A 24775-nucleotide genomic window follows, 5' to 3' on the forward strand; every position below is an offset into this window, starting at 1 on the left:
TTATTCCAGATCAAGATAGTTTTTGGAACTAAAAGCGTGGGTGAGATATCCGTCGGCTCAAGTTTTGCCAAGGAAAAAAATAGGGCAGCTGTAAGAAGCAGCAAACATTTTCTGTTTTTGTGGTAGGTGGGAATAGGGCTCTGGAAAGACAAGCGGTAGCCAAAGAAGGAAGGTTGGTCACACACTAATAAGGCAGAATCGGTGAGAAACAGTTATCACCTCAGGATTCAACAAACTGGCAAGTTCAAAGAAAGGTCATAAGAAGAATTTCGGCCCAACATACAGAGAGATGGTGAGGTACGGTGGCACTAAATATGTGGCTATCATGGTGTTAACTGTGGGATCTGTCAAGAAGAGTGAGAGTAGCATGAGGCATACTGGACTATAGAAGAGAATACCACCAACTGTGCAGAGCTGCAAACTTGCAGAGCCAGTGAAGAGGCAGATGTTTGGCTACATCTGAGAAAGGAGAGAGAATTTGATGGAATTAACAAAATGACAGGACCAGGGCCTAAACCAGTAAGTTGCACAAAGCAGATATATACATTCTGCCAGATAGATCTCATTCATCAAACAGGGAATACTTACCGTGTGTACCTGGCAATAATTTAAGACCAGCAAGCATGTGGATTAGGCATGGCAGAGTTGACAAAAATATTGAGTCGTGGTAGCCCATGTTTTCTGGTAGCACACTAGACTTTTGGAGGACAGGGAAGCAACATTAGCAGTACAGTGGCTTCCCCAGAAAATCCAGTGGAGTTGACTGTGACTAATAGGGCCATCAGACGGTGAGAGGTATAGGAACAAAGCTTATGTAGCTGTGAAGCAAGATTTACTCGATCACCAGCACGTGGGAGACAAATATGCCACCCTGGCATGTTTTTGATAGGCTGCAGTCTAGGGGGTTGCTTTCAGAGCAACACAGTTAGGCTTATTCTCGCCGAGGTCATGAGGAGGAGGAATGCAGCTGTTGCCCACAGGCAGGCCTTGAACAATTATATTACCAGACCTGCAGGTTTAGTGTCTCATGATGGATAAACGTATAGTTATAAGAGAGGCTGACAAGGGTGGAAATATAGTGGTACAAGATATAGAGCAGTACTGTCATGAAATTAGGAGGCAATTGGGGGACAGGGATTGCTATGTAAAATTAGCATCTAATCCCAATAAGGAGGCAATAAGACAAAACTTGGAATGTTTATTTTCGTGAAAAACATTGGGGCTATTGGATGAGTTAGAAGTGAAGTATTTGAGAGTTAAAATCCTGCGTACCCATTCATTTACACTTTACCAAAAGTGCATTAATCAAGATCAAATCCCCCTGGCAGACCTATAGTTTCTAGTCTCTGTAGTGTACCAGAACACCTATCAGAATTTGTGGACCTTTTTCTAAAACCCATGGTGGTTGATTTAGCCTCCAACATAAGAGACACAATGGATTTGCTGAACAAATTACAGGACGTCAAGTGGGAATCAGGAATGAGTTTCATCACACTAGATGTGGTGGCTTATATACATGCATAAAGAATGATAAAGGTGTTGAAGCCCTGTACCACTTTCTAGGTAGCCGGAGTGCTATTTTGCATAATAATACCAAAATGCTCGTTGAAATGAGCTCCTTTACTTTGAAGAACAATTTTTTCATGTTTCAAGATGAATGGTTCCACCAGATAAGGGGGACAGTGATGGGCTCCAGGTTTGATCCTTCTTACGCCAACCTTTTTATGGGTTGGTTTCAGAGGGAGCATGCCTGGAGCCGAGGTGGTGAGGGCAGTTTTTCATATAATTTTATGACGATTGAATTGAGTGGAATATTTCACGGTGCACACAGGTCTTTTCCCCTCATTGTGTGGGAAGCCTTTTGTCCTAGTGACTTGAAAAATCTACTCCATCAAACTGTAATGTTCTTGTCCCATAAAATGGTGTCAAATTGTGTGATTCTAGGCAACTATTTCATTTCACAGTCACCTTTTTCTTCACATTTGAAAGAATCTTCAAATATGCAAGTTCAGCTTCTATGCAGTATACAAAAACTAGTATGATTTAATAGACTAAACGTTTCCTCCATGTATATTAACCACTTGGATGCTAAGGCATCCCGATCATTCCCATTGACTTTCCATTGAAATCAATGGAAACTCCATGACGAGTTACCCTTGTCATTAGCGCTGAAGGGGTTAAGAATCTAGTTCACATACACGGCATACATAATCCCTGGTGAACTCCTGGTTCACTAATATTTAGAAGTGGGCAAGCAAACATTAACAGGAAAGGTCAAGTCAGAGCAGAGCCCAAGAAGTGGCTCTGCTCTTAGAGCCCGTGCACAAACCATGCCCTGTAAATGTTTGCTATGCAAATCAAACAAAAAAAGCACGTAAACTATGAACAAGTCACTTCAAAAACTTTTTTAAAGTATTTCTTTAACATACAGTAGCTTTAAATGTCACATTGTAGCACTCCTATAAGAAGTACTTATTAAAAGGGACATTTTATATACTTAAACTTAGAGCCATCTCTGCCCCCGTACCCACCATGGCAACAGTGCCTCTATTGAACTAAGAGGCAAGGCAGTTATGTAAACCCTGTACATTGCCCAAATTATTAGAAAGCAACATTATAGTCCATTAGGTTTTTGTACAGCTCACATATATCTGAAGGTGCTTTCGTACACAATAATAAAGAAAAAGTTTGGGTGAAAAAGTATTTGCCTAAGATGACACAATTTAAGTGGATAAGCATTGATTTATCCAGGTTTTTTGGTTTCAGTTTTTACAAATCATCCACTAAATTGGGTATCTGTTTTTCCTTTATGTTAACCCTTTGTTTTTACTTCTTTGTGCATTTATTATATAGCATGAACTCAACCCTGTTATTGGAGTGTTTTACATGAGCACCAGTTACATTACACAAGGTCGTATTCATTTTTTAAAGGCACAGGGAGATTAAGTCATATGCTCAGAATCACAAGATGTTGAGCCGACGCAGAAACTCTAACCTGGTTCCACAGTTTTAAAGTCAGCAGTTTTGGCTATGACCCTTCATTCTGTGTAGAGAGGGAGAGTGGCTTGGCTTGTTATGGGCTCAAGGTTCCAACAGAACATCGAGATGAGTCTCAGTCTCGAGCTTTCAGTGGCTCACGCACTGCTACTAATAGCAAGGTCATTAGTGCGAGGTCAAGAATGCTTCTCAGTTCAGGTTTAAATACTCTCACTTTTAATAAATGTATTACTAAAGCATTATGTGGTACATCATCATTTATGGACAGCACATTCTCCATCGAAATAACCACAAACTTCTCCATTGACATGCAGTTTTACACCTAAAACTACAGCAAATATGTATCATTTGCACAAAACCAAGTAAAGTATTCTGATTTGTTTTCAACTCAATAAAATCTTTGTTTACATCACAATTACAAAAAGTTTGCTTTCCTATTTGCTGATGTAGTTTTAAATAAAGATGAATACCTAATTTGCAAGCTTTTTAAATGTCAGTTTTTTTTAACCCACATCGAGGAGCCCTTCATGCACTTTTGTTAGACAGTTCACTTTACAAAATCTTCTAACTTTGCAGTCAGAGAAAGAAAGGTAAACACTAATCTCCAGGGCAAAATTGGCACCAACTCATTTGAAGACATTAGCTGACATTGGGCATCTGTCTTTGAACAGGCAGCAAATGTGACCAGATAAAAACAAGATTTAAATAATCTTTATTACTCAGGCACTTTCTGAATGAACAGAAAACGCTTTCTTAGTCAGCAGGAGCTCTCTAGCCAGAAAGGGACAATAGGCCATAAAAATAACTCGCCATAGCGAGTAGATTTTTTGACTCCTGAAAAAAGTGGTGCAGGGGAGTAGTCTTGTGTCATCAGCTGTAAACGTATCCAGTCTTGGCTACCGACAGTGCTTTGCGGGAATTAAGTTTTCACACTGCAAGTATGATCTTACAAGACACAACATGTAAAGTACTATTGAATAAAAAGTTGAGACAAATAAAGGAGGTCCTGTAGACAGACAACTTGCAAGCTTAAATTCCAATGCTGCAGCTTGCTGCTAGAGCTGCTAAGTGTTTTATGTGACGTAAATTGCACTATGGCCTATACAATAGCAGACATTTCCAATGCTGCTCACATGCTGTACTTGTTCTGCCTTAGTTGTGAATCCTGCTAACAAGATCCTATTTAAAAACACAGCAACCCTGCTAAGAAACATTTATGCTTAATTATTAAGTGAAACAACCTTGATAAGAAGTGTAAGGACAGTGCCATTAAAAGTAAAGCAGGCATTATCAAACGTGTTCGCTGTTAATGGAACGGCCCTAGTGACCAGTGGTGGTAAATTAGAGGATATGGTTCCTACAGACCATACTCTGGCTCAGAACGATAAAGGAAGAAGAATTGTGTTACTTACCTGTAATTGCAGTTATCCAGTATTGGTATCTTTCATAGATTCACATGCCTGAATCATTCCCCGTCGTCGGGATGCGAGTCCCCGGTACATAAATTAAGTAATGTCCCATTAGACATATAGAGTAATAGGCCAAAGGCCCCACATTAGAACATATCCATGCCCTTTTGTAAGAAGGACCAAACTCTAGAGAAGAGCCAATCAGCTATCACCTCCCTCTAGAACCCTCCTGGAAGGAACTCCAGTCCCTCAGATTTTCGTAAGCACCGTGTTAAGTAGGCGTATTACTGAGAAAATTAGATGAGCCCTTCCAGGGGAGGTGGGAGGGTTGCATGTGAATCTATGAAAGATACCAATACTGGTTAACTGCAGTTACAGGTAAGTAACGCATTTCTTATCCAGTATTAGGGTATCTTTCATAGATTCACATGCCTGAATCAGAGTAGTAAGCAATGATAAGTACATTTCGGATGGTACAGCATATACAAATTCACCAGATAATAACTTATCAAAGTGACACATAGAAAGTATCAAATTGTAATCAAAGATACCATTAAGAAATACAATAGAGAAATGTGCGTATACAAGAAAAGATGGTGTGATGAAAAGAAGGCTCACCTCTATCGAAATAGATGACGAAGTACTGCTTGCCCCACTGCAGCATCCTTCATGAGTTCTGTATCCAAGCAGCAATGCTTGGTGAATGTATGCGGCGTCTTCCAAGTTGCCGTCCTGCAAATTTCTATGATAGGCACACCTGCGAAGGGCGCCATGGATGTAGACATCGCTCTAGTGGAATGGGCTTGGACTTTAGAATGAAGGGGTTGCCCCGCTTGCTGGTGACAGAATGTAATAGCTGCAGAGATCCAGCGAGAGATACTTTGTTTAGTGGGTGGAAGACCTTTTCTAGGTCGACTGTAAGCCACAAAAGGTTTGTTGGATTTGCGGAAGGTCTTGGTCTTCTCAATATAAAACTTTAGGCAGTGTTTAAGATCCAGAGAATGAAGAGTTCTCTCTGCCATAGTGGGAGGATTTGGAAAGAAAGAACGTAAGACTACAGGCTCATTGAGATGGAAGATTGACGGGACCTTCGGCACAAACTTTAGATTTGTTCATAATATCACCCTGTCTTGCTTGAATTGAAGGAAAGGTTCTTGAATTGAAAAAGCCTGGAGCTCACTTACTTGTCTCGTTGAGGTAAGGGCGAGAAGGAGGGCCGTTTTCCAAGAGAGATACTTAAGATCAGCTCTGTGTATCGCCTCAAAGGGATGTTTCATGAGCTGAGCAAGAACTGTGTTGAGTTGCCAAGCGGGAGGTAAAGTCTTCACAGGAGGAAAAGTCCTGAAAAGGCCTTTAAGAAACTGCTTGATCAACCTGTTAGAACAGCAGAAGATATTCTGTAACAGGATATTGCCGCCAAGTGAACCCTGATGGAAGCGTGAGCAAGACCAGAGTCCGCCAAATGGAGAAAGTAAGGCAATATTTGTACTGGAGAAGAAGAAAAAGGGTGTATTTTCTGTGACTTGCACCAAATGCAGAACCTTTTCCACTTTAAAGACTATGTCTTGTTAGTACTGTCCGCTCTAATCCGAGCCAGAACAGCTCTACAATCCGGCGGAATGTCTAGATTCTGAAGTTTCTTGAACTCAGGAGCCAAGCGGATAACCTGAGAGATGTCGGATCCGGATGCTGGTGGTTCATTGTGAGGAGAGAAGGAAACGGTTTCAACCGGATTGGTGGTTCCAGGGAGAGAAGGTGAAGCTCTGTGAACCAATGCGGTCGTGGCCAAGCTGGGGCTATCAGAATGAGTGTGCAAGGCTCCGCTTTCAATTTCCTGAGAACTTTGAAAATCATTGGAAACGGTGGAAAAGCGTATGCAAAGACGTTGCACCATGCGATCGAAAATGCATTCCCTAGAGATCCCTTCTGAGGATGCCAGCTTGCGAAGTGTTGGCATTTGGCATTCTGCCTTGTAGCGAATAGATCTATGAGAGGAGTGCCCCATTGTGAGAATATTTGGTTGAGAGCCCACTGATCCAATCCCCACTCGTGACACATTTCCTGTTGCCTGCTCAGAGAATCGGCCAGAACGTTGTCCGTTCCTGGGATGTACTCTGCTCGAAGAGAAATATTGCGAAGGATCAACCAGTTCCAGATTTTTTGCGACTAGTGAGAGAGTGTTAGCGAGGAGTCCCTCCCTGTTTGTTTGAACGTCTTGTGATTCCGGTGAATAGGGATGTGAAAATAAGCATCCTGAAGATCCAGAGACACCATGTAGTCCTCCGCATTGAGAAGTTGTAGAACTTCCTGAATTGTCACCATACGAAACAACTGCTTTTTCAAGAATTTGTTGAGGGATCTTAGGTCTAAAATTGGTCTCTATTTTTTGTCCTTTTTCTGTATCAGGAAAAAACAGGAGTAAAATCCTTTCCCCTGTTGAGAAAGAGGAACTCATTCAAAAGCTCCCTTCTGGAGCATAAGTGAAATCTCCCGGAGTAGAATAGGTAGATTTTTGTAAAGCATAGGTCGGGGAGGGGTTCGGGGAAGAATTTGAGTAAACTCCAGTGAATGACCGAATTGAACCAATTGCAGAACCCAACGGTCCGTTGTAATTTGTTTCCAATTTTTCAGGAAATGGGAAAAACTTCCTCCAATTTTTGAGGGCGGAGATGAAATGGAGACTGGCTGAAGTGAAGGGTCATTGTCGCCTAGCAGCGCCTTTCTGTTGACCCTTGCTACGAAAGAAGGATTTAGTATAGGATGAGTGCTGCTGCTGACGCTGTTGGTACTGTGGCCGATATTGTTGACCAGAAGAGTAGGACGACCGATTCTGGTAATGACCTCTAGAAGAGGACTGCCCTCTTCCTCTTGAGCCACGAAAGGATGGATTTTTGAATTGTAGGGTACCCAAAGCCCTGGCCGTGTCGGTATCCTTTTATATACCTTGGAGAGCTTCATCAATATGCGGCCCGAAAAGAAGCTGGCCCCGATAGGGCATATCCAACATTTTCGTTTGTATTTCAGGTCAAAATGAAGTTGCTTTCAACCAACCCTGGGGTCATAACACTGCTGCGCCAGCCAGTTGGCAAAACCCAGTAGATGCGATATCCATCGCGCAATCTATTATTTCCGATGCCGAGCGTTCACCTTCAAGCAAGATCTTTTTTGCTTCTTCTTTTGATTCTTCTGGCAAGGCTGCCATACAGACCTATGTCTGCCCATAACTGTCTGTTATAACGTCCTAACAGTGCCAAGGTATTGGACGCGTGTACTGTTAACGCAGACATTGAAGAAAAACGCTTTCAGGTGTTATCAAGCTTACACACTTTCCTTATCCGGAGGAGCGGTTAGCGGGGCAGAAGGATTTTTTGATTTTCTTTGAGCGGCCTGCGTTATGACAGAGTCTGGTTTGGGATGTCTTATCAAGCAAGCTGGAGCAGTATCTGGCGCTCTGTATTTTATATCCAGACGAGGCAATACTGGGGGCACAGAGGAAGGGTTATGCATAATCTTAACACCCTGACCCCATAAGTATTCTATCATGGGTATAGATCTGACCGATTTTTCGAAAGGCTCCTTAAAATCATGCAAGAAGCAATCTTGTTGGTGTGAAGTCATGGGTATTTGAAAACGTTGCGCCGCTCTCTCAACTATGTTATGAAATCCCCCGATGTCCTCAGGTGGTGAGTCAGTCTGCACAGGCACCGGAGAAGCCGGACAGGGAATGACATAGTCGTCCCATTCATCATGGGTAGACTGGGAATCATGAAGTTCCCCTTCTTCATGCGGATCTTCCTCCTCATCATCAGTAGAGGGAGGAGGCGGCGAAACGACAGGCTCCGGCTGTAGATTCAATGGTGGAGGGTGTGGTCTTGGTGGTGGAGACACCGTTGGGGGTTGAGACTTAGGAGACCTCTGTTTATAGTCTGAAATGAGGAACTGTAGATCTGAAACCAAGGATGCTGGTAGGCAAACCACAGGAGGAGGAGGCAGCTGGAATTCTTCCCGATACGCTGTCTGATCCTGGCCCTCATCTGAAATATCTTGGTACTTTACATTAAGTTCAGAGGGGCTCGTCGCTGTTTGAAACATACTGCCCTCGTCAGAATCCTCCTCTTCCAGGAGGCATGCTGGAGGCAGTGGTTGGACCCTACTTGGAGAAGTCAGGGCCGTCGTCAACGTACGCTTCGTGATTTTCAGATGTACGTATGTGCTTTTTGTATTGGAATCTGTCGTCGTCAACGATCCAGTCGACGGTGTGGTCGTCTACAGTGAGACGTCGACAGGTTTCATTGCCGATGGAGTTACCGTCGACGGAGTCGTTGTCGACATGCGGTCGTCGACGATGGAGATTTTGTCGACTGTGTTGTCGTCGTCGACGGAGCAGACGTCAACGGGACAGTCTTCGTTGTCGAGCCCGTCGACGACCCAGTCGTCGGCGATCGTAGCATCGACGGTTGCTTCGACGAGGTCTTCTTTATCTTTATTGTCGAAGACACAGACCTACTGGCCGTCGACGATGGAGTCGTCGGCTTCGACGTGGATAATGAAGAAGTCGCAACAGACGTGGAGACAGTCGTCGTTGACAAAGTCACACATAAGGCCGTAGACACAGATCTTCTCGTTGCTGAAGCCACCGTCGACGATGTCGTCGTCGACGGAGTGGAAGAAGGCTTCTTAAAGGTGTGAACAACTTCCTGAGAGGACACCTTCGATGGTAGAGCCTTAGAATATACCTCTGAAGACTTTTTATGCGTCTTCTTCTGAGGAGGCTGCGACGAAGGGCCTGGAGAAGCTACCCTTGGTCTTTTCTGAGAGGATTTGGAGGATATGGAAGAACCCTCACTCTACTCGGAAGACTCCAGTCGGTCTTTATCTTTAAGCCTCTGCAGCCAAATTAAGAGGCGTCCCTCCCGATCTTTGAGGGTCTTAGTGTAAAAGGTACGACATACCTTGCAGTCCTTAGAAGAGTGGTCCGGGTAAAGGCAGTAGAGACCATCTTTATGCTGATCACCCACATGAAGTCTCTTTTTACCACAGGGCCTAAAAAGGCCTTTCTTAGGTGTCTCAGCCATGAAGAACCAAAGAACTTCAAACAGATGATCTAAATATGAAACAAGAAAACACTGGAACTCCACAAGATAAGTAAACTGAGCAGAGCTCAGAGGAGCCTCCCTTAGCACAACTTGCGGCAGAAAATCTGAGGGACTTGAGCTCCTTCCAGGAGGGTTCTAGAGGGAGGTGATAACTGATTGGCTCTTCTCTAGAGTTTGGTCCTTTTTACAAAAGGACATGGATATGTTACTAATGTGGGGTCTTTGGCATATTACTCTATATGTCTAATGGGACATTACTTTATTTATGTACCGGGGACTCCCATCTTGACGACGGGGAATGATTCAGGCACGTGAATCTATGTAAGATACCCTAATACTGGATAACTTAAACATGTTCATTCAGCCTTTGCAACCACCTGTGGTGACTAATAAGTGACGTCCTCCTCTTCTCACTCATACATACAGGGCACGAGTTGGGGGTACACGCAGGTACACATCGTCCACCCACTATTTGAACTTGTCCTGGTGTAAGACCTTTATCTTTACTCTTGGCTAAGGAAGTAGGAAGTTCACAGTGAGTGACAGGTGGGGTTCCAACCAGTCAGTCCAATTGTGCCAATATGTGGTCATCCTAAATTTTGACTGTTGTAAGCAAGTCTGTTAGGTCTCTGAAACAGAGACATTCTGGTGGGCTCAACTCAGCCCTTGAACCTTTCAAGACAAAGTACAGAGGCAGGTAGTGCAGCTTTAAGTGTTTCTCAAAAACAAAGCAAAGACAATGAGTTGGGCAATTGGTTTTGAGGAAAAAAACTAAGTAATATTGTTTGAGTCATAAAATAACACCTAGGCATAAGCCTCTCCCCTCACCCCTGAACCTATAGTATGGTACATATTTTGTGGCAGTCCACAAAATAGAAATGGTTTCAACCAACACGAGGATGAACTGTGGGGCTCTCCAGTGTTCCAATAGGCTTCCAGACCCTCCCCTTCATGTGTATACTGCTTCCAGTCAGTTGGATGCTACTTGCAAATTGCCATCCACTCCCAATCCATGCTGGGTTTTGTGTAAGCCAGCCTGCTCATGCCTGATACTCCATTACCTAGAATTCCCTGCTCACTGCTTTATCTCCACCCCTGCAGGCCAAGGATGGGTGGAGGAATTCAGCTCACCTGTGGCTAGCTGCTTCTAGCCTGCTCACACCTCATGCACGTGATTACTGTGAGCTCTTATAAGCCCAAGCTCCCTTCAGGCCAAGGTTGGTCATTGTAGCTGTGTTCCGGTGAGACCGACCCCTGTTTCCAGTGTTTCCTTAGCTTTTGATATCCTTGTTTCCAGTGTTTCCTGAGCTTTAGTTATTTCTTTATTCATGAACTTAAGCGATCCTTGTTCCTGAATTAGCACTGTTTCCAGTGCTACCTTGACTCCTGAAGCTTTGGTAATTCTCTGTTCCCAAACCAGCACTGCCTACAGTGCTACCTTGACTCCTGAACCTTAGCTTAATTCTTGTTCCTGCCCCAGCACTGCCTTCAATGCTACTTTGCTTTCTTGATTCTTGACCTGCACTATTCTAGCATACTCTTGTAGCCTCCCCTTCTGCACATCCTTTTCCAGTCCCTGCCTTTCTTCCCATTACCTTAGTTCCAGTTCCTAGTTTGCGGTCTTTCTATTCCTTTCCTGCGGTCTTGCTTCTAATTACCTTGTAGGTTTGTTACTTGCTTTTTGCCAAGTGTGTCCTGTGATTTCCTTCCTTTCCTATTAAGCACTTCTCCTTGCTAGCTCCTTGTCTATCATGCTTGTGTTTAATTCTCCCCCTTGCTGTTACTGCCTTACGTGTTCCTGTTTGATTGCCAGGATCCGTGGGCACAACTGCCAACCTAGGTGGTGTTTCTTGTTCAATGTGAGTATTGTCTTTGAGTTACATTTACAACTTCACCATAGGTATCCGCTCCAGAGACCTTGCCTTTGCATGCATATCCTATATGTGGGTATTTGCTGTCAGTATCTGTAACAGCAACTGTGGGTGAAGAACTTACTGAGCTTCAGTCTAACCGTGTGGAGCTCCTGAATGCTTTGCCCCACATTCCCTTTATGGTTAATGTTGTGTTTTATATATGTCTTGCATATCCATCCTGTGTGTAGTTTCTCTGAATGCTAAATCACCTCTGTGGGCCTGTCCTTTCTCAGCCTTATATCTTATTCTCTTGTTCAGAGCTTCCTCTTAGGATTCCCTTTCTCCATTGGCTCGTTGTGTGATCTTGGGCAGCTCTGTACCCAGTATTCTGCCTACTTTGTCTTCCCTGGCACCAGTCGTTGCCAGAGTCCCTGACACATGCAAGTGTCCCGGACTGAGTCCTGACACACAGAAGAAAAGTTTCATTTGGGCAAAAAAAAGGAGTGGAGGCTAGTCAATTGAGTGATACGATAAATGCAGAAACATCAGATAGGAGTTTATATAGATATATACATGTGTACTTTTGGTAGAGGACTGGGCTTCTATTGAAGGCAGCAGTTATTGAAACTGAAGCGTTGTTCCCATTACAGGTGATATGTGCAGGAAGCCGTAGAAATACTTTGTCTCTAGATTAACTTTGAGGGCATTAATTTGAGTACCAGGGGAGCAGTGTGCACCAACTGATCCAGGAAGTTCAAAACTGCTGCAGTTCAAAGCAGAAAGATGAGAAAATGTGGGTTTTTTTAATTGGTGAGGTGATGTGTCAAATGAGCATCTGAGAAACACCTGAATATGGAACACATCTCCAGCCTATATATTCATCACAACTAAATCAATACGCATAATTTAACTCATGTCATTTGCTTCTCATTTAAAGAGATTTGGCATAAATCATGCCCATTGTTTTCGTACCACAAGCATGTTCTTTTAATTTATTAAGCTGTCAATTCGATACTCTGTAGTCACGGTAACAATGGTACTTCCCCATAGGTTGAGGCGTCTAAGAAACTGACTTATTCAATCAAGAAAGCATCAGCAATATAAGAACACCTGAGTTTGCTATTACAGTTTATGGAGTCAATCATGAACCGTCAGAAACCGATTTTCTTGTACCCCTCAAAGCATAGAAGTTATAAAGGGAAGCACTTTCTACATACTTTGTTATTCATTGAAGCCTTCAAACACTGTATGACTCGGTGTTGGATTCTTCTCTCAATCTTGTCATGGCTGCAAAAAAGCATAGCATTAGATAAACATTAAGAAGTCTTTTACTCTTGGCACAACAAAGTCATATGCTTACAACCTGTGCCAGAATTGGCATGTGCCCCCTTGCTAGAAATTAGGAAGTTTATTTGCAGATTTATATAGGCCAAACCAGACCCTGAAGTAGATCAGAGCGCTTCACGTAACTCAACAACAAAAAACATTACTAGGGACATTGAATACATTTGCAGAGTGGGGGTTCCACAATACAGTAGTACCCTGGGGCAAGCATGCTCAACACAAGTACATCAGACTGACGGAGAACATGGAGCAAGTTGTAGGAGCGTACCCCTTTTTGCATGGTTGACAGACATCTGATGCAACCTGACATGATGTGCCCTGGGTCCCTGCAAATAATGTTCCCAGGGTCTGTGTTCTTTCCCAAGACTGTACCTTTGTACCCACAATTGGCACATCTCTGGCCCCAGGTAAGCCCCTGTAAAAGGTACCCTGGGTACTAAGAGCACTGTGACCAGGGAAGGACCCCAAGGACAGCATGCACCTATTGTGCCACCCCTTAGGGGCCCTGTAAATTAACACCCACACACTACCATTGCAGGCTGCATGTTTTGGTGCAGAGAAAAGTGAAAAGTCGACATGCTAATTCTCATTGTGCCATGCCGGCACTCTACTGCCTGAGACATAGCTAAGTCACCCCTCTAGCATGGTGCTCTAGCCCCCCGATTAGGGTACAGTGGAATGAGACCTGTACCCCTACAGTGTCTAAGTCCATTTTTAGAGTTAATCAAGTGAAAAATGGACACTTGTAACAAGTCCAGACCGTTGGTTGGAAAAACTATGGTACCCTCAAAAGACCCAATGTGAATAGGTATAGCGGTATATATCGTTCCTCCGCCCCTACATTGTGGTTCGTTGGCAGTTATCATTGGGTACCATAGATAGTGTGGGTGCCTGCCTCAACCAGAGGCTCCTCTGGTCTGGGTTGCAGTGGCCAGAGAAAAAAATTTTTTGTGCAAAGAAAGATCAAAAAAAATCAAAAAAAAGACTGTTAAAAATGAGATCAGCACCTAGAGAAATTTTAATGAAATGGTGAAGATCTTATAATAAAACCAATGGGTACTTGTCCTAGATCGGATTATGTGATCCAGAAGTATTCAATTACAAGGGTGTCGACATGTTTCAGCCCCCCTTGGCTCAAAGGAGTCTACGGGGCTTTCGTCAGGACGGAAAAGGACAGACAAACATGAATGTTCTACTCACACTTATTATGTGGAGTTCAATGGAAACAGCGAGGGTCAGTGTTTAAACCGCTCGAGTTTGAAAAGCCTGCAAAAGAAATTACATACAGACATATTGTGCAAGGTAATGAAACATTTGTACCATATTGCATGAATGAGAAAGGCACAGTAGTAAGCATTAGTCTTAACTACTACCACAGAGCCTAATTTAAGCTAGACACATTGTATTTCATTTCTAAACAGTAGGAGCATTCCCTGGTAGAGTAGAGGAAAGAGGGATGAGTTGAGAGCGGTTGAGAAAGCTGTAAAGATGTATGATACAGCGCCATTAAATGCGTGCGTTATGCCCGTGATGGAATGTGGCCCATCATGCGTGCTGATTGTTGGAGAGTCTATCACCCCTATAAACTCGATGGAGACCAATACAACGAGGATATTTATGTTGCTGGTGAGGGATACGCCCTGCTTATGAGGAACGCGAAGTGCCTGACTCTAATGCGATAAAATAGTGAAAGCGCGCTCAAACAGACGTTCTAGATGAGGCACTTACCCCCTAATGCGGAGATTGTTGCTTTCATCGGGGAGGTTCAGAGCTGTAGGGAACAAGTATAAGTAGTTCAAAAATCTCTTACCTACTCGGAGAAGAATTTGGAAATACCGAGAGAGATGCGAGTTTCGCCATTACCCGCGTGTCTGCGATCCTACGCTGCTTGTGCTGACTCTGCCCCCGGACGTCAGGATAGCGTCTGTGGGAGGGTTTAAGACTACGTTTCTTTGAAGAAACTTTATTGAGTCGTTACACAGTCACCTGGATGTTAGGATCAGCGAGTGTGTGTATAACTCCTCAGAAAGAGTGTGATATTAGATTATAAGATTATAATGTTACATTATAATGCAGTACAAAATGTGGTATGTTTTGCGAGTGGGTTACTTGACCACAATCGGGTGAGAGTAAATGCAGCGACCCCTTATGGGAAGTTGTAAGATTCCACACTGGACAGATTCAGTACTGAACTTGAGATTTCTTTAGATTTATAAAGCGGTGTACAGACCTCAATTTGAAAAGATGTAAAGTAACTTCAAATTTCATGGTGTCTTTAGTGAACCGCAAATTGGTGCCAGGGCACGTTATCATTCATCCCAGTGATGTTGGTCTTCAAACGGTCCACCCACCGTTGCTCTTTTTCGTGCAGAATTCTTTCTGCGTTATGGGTTTTATCGGTCAAAATCTCTATGACCGTCCATCTTATGTCATCACAGGAATGTCCTTTCTCTAGAGAGTGGGCACACAGTTTAGTAGTGGTTTTCTTCAGGCGAATGTTGCTGCGATGTTCCCCTATTCTGATTTTGATTTTGCGGCACGTCATACCTATGTATAGTTTTTTACATGGACAAATGACCAAGTAGATGACACAGGAAGAATTACAGTTCGTGTGCTGTTTTTGGGTCCAGTTTAGAGTCTCAGATAGTTGAAGTTGTTTTGAGTGGGTGGTGAATTGACAGGCTGTGCAGTTGCCACAAGGATAGTGACCACTGACCGGGGACATTGAGACATGTGTAACTACTTTCTGCCCGTCTACCTATGAGGTCCAAAAATTGGTCAACAAGAATTGGAAAATCCTCAACACTGGGAAATTCGACTGGCCAAAACCACGTTTTGCAAATAGAAGATCCAAAAACTTACGAGACACATTGGTCCACACCCGGCCACGTAAAACATACAGTCAAGAAACCATCAGGAACGTCTCAATGTCCCCGGTCAGTGGTCACTATCCTTGTGGCAACTGCACAGCCTGTCAATTCACCACCCACTCAAAACAACTTCAACTATCTGAGACTCTAAACTGGACCCAAAAACAGCACACGAACTGTAATTCTTCCTGTGTCATCTACTTGGTCATTTGTCCATGTAAAAAACTATACATAGGTATGACGTGCCGCAAAATCAAAATCAGAATAGGGGAACATCGCAGCAACATTCGCCTGAAGAAAACCACTACTAAACTGTGTGCCCACTTTCTAGAGAAAGGACATTCCTGTGATGACATAAGATGGACGGTCATAGAGATGTTGACCGATAAAACCCATAACGCAGAAAGAATTCTGCACGAAAAAGAGCAACGGTGGGTGGACCGTTTGAAGACCAACATCACTGGGATGAATGATAACGTGCCCTGGCACCAATTTGCGGTTCACTAAAGACACCATGAAATTTGAAGTTACTTTACATCTTTTCAAATTGAGGTCTGTACACCGCTTTATAAATCTAAAGAAATCTCAAGTTCAGTACTGAATCTGTCCAGTGTGGAATCTTACAACTTCCCATAAGGGGTCGCTGCATTTACTCTCACCCGATTGTGGTCAAGTAACCCACTCGCAAAACATACCACATTTTGTACTGCATTATAATGTAACATTATAATCTTATAATCTAATATCACACTCTTTCTGAGGAGTTATACACACACTCGCTGATCCTAACATCCAGGTGACTGTGTAACGACTCAATAAAGTTTCTTCAAAGAAACGTAGTCTTAAACCCTCCCACAGACGCTATCCTGACGTCCGGGGGCAGAGTCAGCACAAGCAGCGTAGGATCGCAGACACGCGGGTAATGGCGAAACTCGCATCTCTCTCGGTATTTCCAAATTCTTCGCCGAGTAGGTAAGAGATTTTTGAACTACTTATACTTGTTCCCTACAGCTCTGAACCTCCCCGATGAAAGCAACAATCTCCGCATTAGGGGGTAAGTGCCTCATCTAGAACGTCTGTTTGAGCGCGCTTTCACTATTTTATCGCATTAGAGTCAGGCACTTCGCGTTCCTCATAAGCAGGACGTATCCCTCACCAGCAACATAAATATCCTCGTTGTATTGGTCTCCATCGAGTTTATAGGGGTGATAGACTCTCCAACAATCAGCACGCATGATGGGCCACATTCCATCACGGGCATAACGCACGCATTTAATGGCGCTGTATCATACATCTTTACAGCTTTCTCAACCGCTCTCAACTCATCCCTCTTTCCTCTACTCTACCAGGGAATGCTCCTACTGTTTAGAAATGAAATACAATGTGTCTAGCTTAAATTAGGCTCTGTGGTAGTAGTTAAGACTAATGCTTACTACTGTGCCTTTCTCATTCATGCAATATGGTACAAATGTTTCATTACCTTGCACAATATGTCTGTATGTAATTTCTTTTGCAGGCTTTTCAAACTCGAGCGGTTTAAACACTGACCCTCGCTGTTTCCATTGAACTCCACATAATAAGTGTGAGTAGAACATTCATGTTTGTCTGTCCTTTTCCGTCCTGACGAAAGCCCCGTAGACTCCTTTGAGCCAAGGGGGGCTGAAACATGTCGACACCCTTGTAATTGAATACTTCTGGATCACATAATCCGATCTAGGACAAGTACCCATTGGTTTTATTATAAGATCTTCACCATTTCATTAAAATTTCTCTAGGTGCTGATCTCATTTTTAACAGTCTTTTTTTTGAATTTTTTGATCTTTCTTTGCACAAAAATTTTTTTCTCTGGCCACTGCAACCCAGACCAGAGGAGCCTCTGGTTGAGGCAGGCACCCACACTATCTATGGTACCCAATGATAACTGCCAACGAACCACAATGTAGGGGCGGAGGAACGATATATACCGCTATACCTATTCACATTGGGTCTTTTGAGGGTACCATAGTTTTTCCAACCAACGGTCTGGACTTGTTACAAGTGTCCATTTTTCACTTGATTAACTCTGATACTGTTTGGGGAAATAAATGGACACGTTTTCCTCGTCCCTCCTCTGATTATCCTTAAGTCCATTTTTAGTCATTGTAAATGTAGTAAAGCCATAACGAGTATATGGTCTGGGAGTTGGTCATTCTACAGTTCCATAATGGCTTTACTAAAAACTGGGAGGTTTGGAAGTAAACTTCTCAGCACATTACACCCCCACTGTTACCAGTGCAGAGTTTGATTTAGAATGCACTCCGAGGGCATCTTAAAGATGCCCTGTTAGAGTTGGGGGTCTCTGGTTGGCACAGGTAGGTACTTGTGCCAAGCAGGGACCCTCTCCTCTAGTCAGGGCAAGGGAATTACCCTCTTAAAATAACCCCTGCTCACCCTCTAGGCGGCGTGGTGCGAGCAGTCAAGGCTAGTTCAGAGGCGATGTAAGTTAAGCATTTGTGACCACATACAGTAACCCAGTGACAACACTACAAATGGACACCACACAAGGTTTTGTATTAAAAATAAGTTATACTTTATATAGAGTTACCACAAGACCAATAAACGACAAAAAGAATCCACGGTACTATCAAATTTCAAGAGTTCTGGTTAAAACGATGTAAATCAAAGTTCTGTGCGATCTGGGCCCACTCAAATGTCGACAGACTCAAACATAGTACCTTTTCCTTGGGGCGGCCGCCACGGATGTGCGAGCCGGTTCCGGTGATCGTCACGGTGCAAGAAAAGAAAGCGTTGCAGGTCACGGTGTCCCTTACGTCACGGTGCAGGCTACGGCTCGTTGACGGCGCCGGTGAGCTCAGAGTTTGCGTTGTTCGGGGCGGACGTTGCTCGTTGCGGTGCTTCCAGCTTTACGGGGCGGCGTTTGAACCGGAGTTTGGGAGCTGGCGTCGGTCAGCCCGGACAGCAGTGCGAGTCAGGCGGTGCGTCACGAAGTGTGCGAGGTGGTGCCCAACTCCGGTGCGGTCACAGGACTCGAAGTCAGCAGCAGTGACCGCGTCGTTCAGACCAGTTTGATTCGGTGTAGCGAGGCGTTGCAGGTTGCGGTGTCCTTCCAGTCGCGGTGCAAGCTACGGCTCGTTGACGGCGTCGAGACGGAGTCGGTGAGCGCAGAGCAGAACTTGCGTTGTTCGAGGTGGACGTTGCTCAGTGCGGTGCCAACAGGACAACGGGCCGGTCGTGAGAGTCAGTCACAGCTCCCTGCCTCTGTAGCCACAGGATTAGTAGCAATTCACAAAGGCTGGTGAAGTCCACTGGTCCTGGGACTTCGGTCAGGGGGCAAGCTCTCTTCCAAGCCCTTGGACATCTTTGTAGCACAAGTTGAAAAGCAAAGGTAAAATCCACTAAGTCCTTTCTCCTCTCTAGGCAGCCAGGCAACCACTGCAGGCCAATCCCCCAAGCAGCACTTCAGCTTGGGAATAGTCTCTCTTCAGTTTCCTTCCCCTCAGCAGAGGTTTCTTCTTGTCAGTTCCAGGAGTGATCTAATTTTATGGGATCAGGGTCCCAATACTTATACCCCAAAATCCTTTTTTCTCGGAGGGGAGAGGGGCCTGTGCCCAGTCCAAACCAGTTCCTTTCACCATGCAGGGCAGGAACATCAGACGCCCCACAGGAGGTGGAGCCAGCATTGTGGAAGGCAAGTACAGTCCAGGAGCACTTTGTTGACAGTCTTCCTTCTCTTCTTTCAGTGTGCAGGGCAGAGACATCAGACACACCACAGAGGGTGGAGTCATCATTGTAGAGGGAAGGCCCAGCCCTATTCAGGTCCCAGGTGTAACTCCTCCCTCCCTCCCATCTAGATGCAGATCTCCCATTTCACCACCGGGCAGCCCCAGCCGGTCTCCTGGAATTCCCCAGTCCTGTCACACACAAACCCAGATAAGGATTACACAACCTAGCAGAGGCGGGCTCAAATGGTTAGGCAAGCAAAAACCTACTTTCTAAAAGTGGTATTTGCAAACACAGAATATTAAAATAAACTTTACTAAAAGATGTATTTTATTATTCTGAGTCCAGGCATACTAAACTCTAATTTCTACCATGTTCTCGGAGTATGTTAGGATTATAGGATGTAACAATTCTAACAGCCCATTCTGGCCTATGGAAAACAGGTAGCCTTTGCAATAGTGAAAAACAAAAATGACTGTAATTCACTATTAGGACATGCCACACACATCAGGGCGTGTCCTACCTTATACTTACAATGCACCCTGCCCGTGGGCCTACCATAGGGGTGACTAATATGAAGGTCAAGGGAAGGTTTAGCGACTGGCAAGTGGGTGCACTTGCCCAGTCAGCATGACAGTACCAGACTGCACGCAGGCTCTGCAATGGCAGACCTTCGACACCTTTTACAAGGCCGCTTCTGTGGGTGGCACAACCAGTGCTGCAAGCCCACTAGCAGTATTTGGATTTACACGCCCTGGGCACACTCAGTGCATTGTACTAGGGTCTGACAGTTAACCAAACATCCAATCAGGGAACCACTAATCAATACATCAATTTACAGTAGGGAGCACTTGCACTGTGGCACTGGACAGCAGTGGCACAGTGCCCAAAGCATCTATTACCAGAAAAACACATGAGGCAACAGCGGAAAAAATGGAAGGGAGACTCATGCCAATGGTGCCAGGTCTAACATGCCCCCTGAAAATCGACCAGCCCTGGTGTGGTCCCTAATGGCTGACTGCCATTTCCCACCACAAAACTGGTTTCTGGACCCCCTGGGAAGAGAGCCTCCGCTCTCGGGGTCCTGAAACAAAGCAGATCCTGAGCAGAGGTGTCACGCCGCATACACTAGGATGGGCTGGGTCCACAAAGGAGAAGCTTTAAAGGCCTGCCATCTTTGGAAGCTGCCCATGCCTTTTGCTGCGCCCAGCAACTAGGTCCCACCGGTTCTGCCCCCCACTTTGGGAGATAGAATCGGTGGGAAAACCAAGCTAGGAATAGAGGTGTGCCCACCTTTGCCAACCCAACCCTTCAGTTGGACGAGTCGAGGAAAAGCACACATCTTAGTACCCTCCACCTTGAAGATGAGGGGACTCAGCCAATTAGGTAGAGGATCATGTCCCTCTCACTGGAGGGTGGCATAATAGAGGGCGTACCCACCCCAAGGAAGGGACCCACTGGTCCCCACCTGCACAACCCTTTAAACGCCATTAAATTTTGTATTTTGAAACACTGAACCATGCCTCCTCAAATTTGAGGACGAAAGAAGAAGGACCGAAGAGCTGTGCTGACTCTGGAAGAAGAGGACACCAGCTGCTTTGGCCCCAGCCCTACCAGCCTGTCCTGAGTTCGACCTGCCTACAGCAAAGAAACCGGCATTTCCAGCAGCCAGCAACTCCCAGAGCTCAGAGGACCTGCCCTGCCCCTACTTTAAAGACTCTGTCTCCTGTGAGCACCAGATTTGCTCAAGCCAAGACTTCACAACAGAATCCGTTTCTGGTGACTCCACGATTCTGCACCATTCAGCAACCGATGCTCACAGCCCAAGTTCGAGTGGCCCAACAACACAAGTTGGTCTCCTCAGTGATACTGACCTGGGATCTGGTGACCCCCGACCTCTCTCAGCTTCAAAATGACACCTGCAGCATCAACCTGCAACAGATCGCGACCATAACTGGTTAAGAAACCAAACACCAAAAGACACCCCTTCACTCGATACCCCACGGCCTGTGGTGGCCCAACCAACTGTGTCCAGGCATCCCCCAAGAACCCAACTTACCTCTCCAGCTGGTGGTCGAATTCAGGAAGTCTCCCTGCCCAGCCTGCTGCAACATTTCCAAAGTGAAGGTCTCTATTGGAAACCACAGGGTACCCGATGTCTTCTTGGCACCCTGCACCCCGGCCGCCCATGTGCCTCTGGTGGTGCAGATCCTGTACGTATCTTTTAGTGCTGACCTAAACCTCAGGAGCTTTGCTCCCACACTCAGAGGGTCTGCTCGTAAGCATTCCCTAACCGAAGGCTCCCTTAGTCTCATTGGTAAACATTGGGCCCCTGCACTCTGCACCCAGCCGCCCCAGTGCTGCTGGTGGTGCAACTTGAGTGCCTACCTAGACCTTGGGGAACCTTGGTCCTAACCCCAAAAACTCTCACTTGTTAGACGTTTACTTACCTGTGAAACCGATAACCATTTTTCTCCCATAGGAACCCTGTTATGAGTTTAGGACCTAAAATGTTTCAAGTGTTAAACTGTTGTTTTGTATGGAGGAAAAAGTCACTATAATTTAAATCAAGTAAAGTCTTACTTACCTTGTATTGTGAGATCCATTGGAGTATCGAGGCATACCATCCACAGGAGTCAATGTAATCCAAAAGTACTTTAAAAGTAATTACTTTGCAATTTAATCTGCTTTTTGAAAACATACCAACCTGTAACAATTGCTAATCCATCCCCAATTGCATTTCTGTGTAAAGGTTTACAACTGAAAGTACATTTTACCAAAGTATGCCAAGTCCTGCTTGGTTCTAGAAATAAAATATAAGTATACTTTTTTTTATACATTTACCAATTGGTCTGGATTCTGTCACCACCGATTTATTGAGGCTACTACCTGCCATTGAATTCGATACAGAGAGGGACCTCCTAGTGTCTTTTGACGTGGAGGCACTATATACCTCCATCCCTCAGGATGAGACGTTGGACGTAGTGCACCGACTCTTAGAATCCAGGGAATTGGACAGCATTACTCCCGTGAGATTCATAATGGCCTGTGCCACCATGGCCATGAAACAGAACTTTTTCCAATTTGAGGAACAGGTGTACTTGCAAACATCGGGCACCAGCATGGGGAGCGTTTATGCCCCCAGCTTGGCTAACCTATATGTTCATTCATTTGAACAGAGCCACGTGTTGAACAACGAGAATCCTTTCGTCGATAACCTAATGACCTGGAAAAGGTATATCGACGACATTTTTGTGGTGTGGAGAGGGTCGAGTGCGAGTTGCCTTGAATTTTTGGAGTGGTTGAATGGAAGAAACAACTATCTTAAATTCACCATCGAAATCGGGCACCACCAACTGGCGTTCCTAGATTTATTGATCTCTGCTGGCCCGGTAGGACTACGTTCAGAGCTCTACAGGAAACCAACCGCAAGGAACTCTCTGCTACTATTTAATAGCAATCATCCAAAGGCATTGAGAGAGAGTCTACCCTTCAGCCAATTTTTACGGGTTCAGAGGAACTGTTCCACGACAACAGCCTTCAAACAACATGCAAAGGACTTAAGTATGCAACTGGTGGCCCGGAAATACCCCCCTAAACTTGTGAAGAGGTCTTTGAAAAGGGCGATGAATAATAATCGTGATGCATTGCTGGAGCCCAGACCTCCGAAGCCTGAGTTAGAACGCCTCACCTTTGTCCAGACTTTTGGGAGTCTTTCTAACAACATTCAAAGTGTGGTTAAGAAACACTGGCCTATCCTAAACTCTGGAAGCCTTACACTTGCTCGTCCTTTGGTGTCTTTTAAGAGAGGCCCTAATCTCAGAGACAGATTGGTACACACGAGGCCACATGAGGAACCACCAAGACCGGTAGGGTCACTTTGGAACCTTCCGCCCGTCCAGGGGCATCATCCCTGCGGGAATTGCCAGGCATGTGCACAGACCAGTAAATCACAGGAGATAGATATTGGCACGGCTAGACCGTGGAAACAAATCAAATTCACGAGTTGCAGCAGTGATCAGGTGATCTACTTGATTACCTGTCCCTGTGGCTACAGGTATGTGGGCATGACTACCCGTAAGGTCCGCATACGCATATCTGAACACAAAAGCACCATCAGGTGTGCCAGACAAGCCACTAAGTTGACTGCTCACTTTCTTGAAGCCAAGCACTCAGCCACGGATTTCCAATGGACAATCTTGGAGCAACCATTTATTCCGAAACATACAGCTGATGTGACAAGGTACCTCCTGAAAAAAGAGCAAAGGTGGGTGCTGAGATTGAAGACACACAAAGGGGGTCTGAACGATGATATCCCCTGGTCCTCTTTCTGACTCTGCCCTTAATAATAGTGTAGGGCCCCGATGTTCCAACCCGCATTATAGGCTTGTGATGACGAATGATAAGTTTGCCGTCATTCTATCTCTCCCCCTTTTAAAATGTAGTCAGTTTGGCTAAGCCACAGCTCGTGGCTGATTTTGTCCATCTTTATCACCAATGACCCTATTTGGGATGCAGTCCCCACAAACAGGACCAGACCTTACTGATCCTAGCAAAATGGTTGGGTTACTGTGTCTAGGTTATTTCTCTAAAAACAGTGATGTTGGGTATCGTTTATGCCTCACTAGAAGCACCTATGGTTAGATCTAACCGCAGTAACCACCGTGTCTAATTCCTCCGTGGACGCCTGAAATACTATTTCATTCATCGCCTTTTTAAATATATTAGACTAACTCTTTGAGGTTTTGTAGTTCATCCTCCCTGTGGGACACGGCTCGAGTAGTGTTTACACTTGGTGCGGACCCGCGTTACCATGACTACTCCACGCGGGTTCGGCCAATGCACGCTCACGATTTATGCTGCATCAGCCAATGAGAAGAGAGGGCCCGTCTGACTCAGCTAGATGCCTATAGGTCCGCTAGTCGCCCCATGTGACCCGGCGACCGATAGGAGCGAGGCTTATATACTTCCGCCTCCCCGCCTCTCGTCACCTCCCCAGTCGGCCAGGACGCCGGCACGGAGTACCGACGGAGAGGTAGGAGAAGCATGTCGCTGTTACACGCGCTTTTCCGTGTTCCTTCCCTTTACTTGATTTTATGTTATTTAACTTTGACACTGAGCTCAGATCTCGCGCTTGCTGTCTCTACACGCGCAAAGTCGCGTTTTTCTAAAAACGACAGCAGCCTTCAAACACTGTCCTGGCTCTGCGAATGATGGATACTATATATATCCATGAGATATAGATACAGATACCACTTTTCGTCGGCAATCTGTCAGAGGAAATGCTTTATGTCTGGTGTGTGTGTTGTGTTTTTTACGTGTTCCTTGCATGTTTTCTAGAGCGGTGCTTCATCTTTCCCCTGAGCCGCTGCCAGGTGGGGTGAGGCTAGTCATCCTTACAGATCTAGGTAAGGACGACGACATATTCGGCTTATGAAATTGTCTTTCCGAATAAATTCTAATTCTGGTCATTTATTGCCTATATG

General features: G+C 45.0%; 1 protein-coding gene across 1 annotated transcript in view; it reads right to left on the bottom strand.

The window, feature by feature from the left end:
- The window catches only part of DIAPH3 (diaphanous related formin 3), a 2176287-nt gene that overhangs the window by 1499692 nt on the left and 651820 nt on the right, over positions 1-24775 (bottom strand). Inside the window, exon 7 of the mRNA XM_078657410.1 lies at positions 12573-12642. Coding sequence (XP_078513536.1) covers positions 12573-12642 — 70 coding nt within the window. The remainder of the gene's footprint in view (positions 1-12572; positions 12643-24775) is intronic.

The sequence above is a fragment of the Lissotriton helveticus genome, chromosome 8 (assembly GCF_964261635.1).
Source record: "Lissotriton helveticus chromosome 8, aLisHel1.1, whole genome shotgun sequence".
NCBI lineage: Eukaryota > Metazoa > Chordata > Amphibia > Caudata > Salamandridae > Lissotriton > Lissotriton helveticus.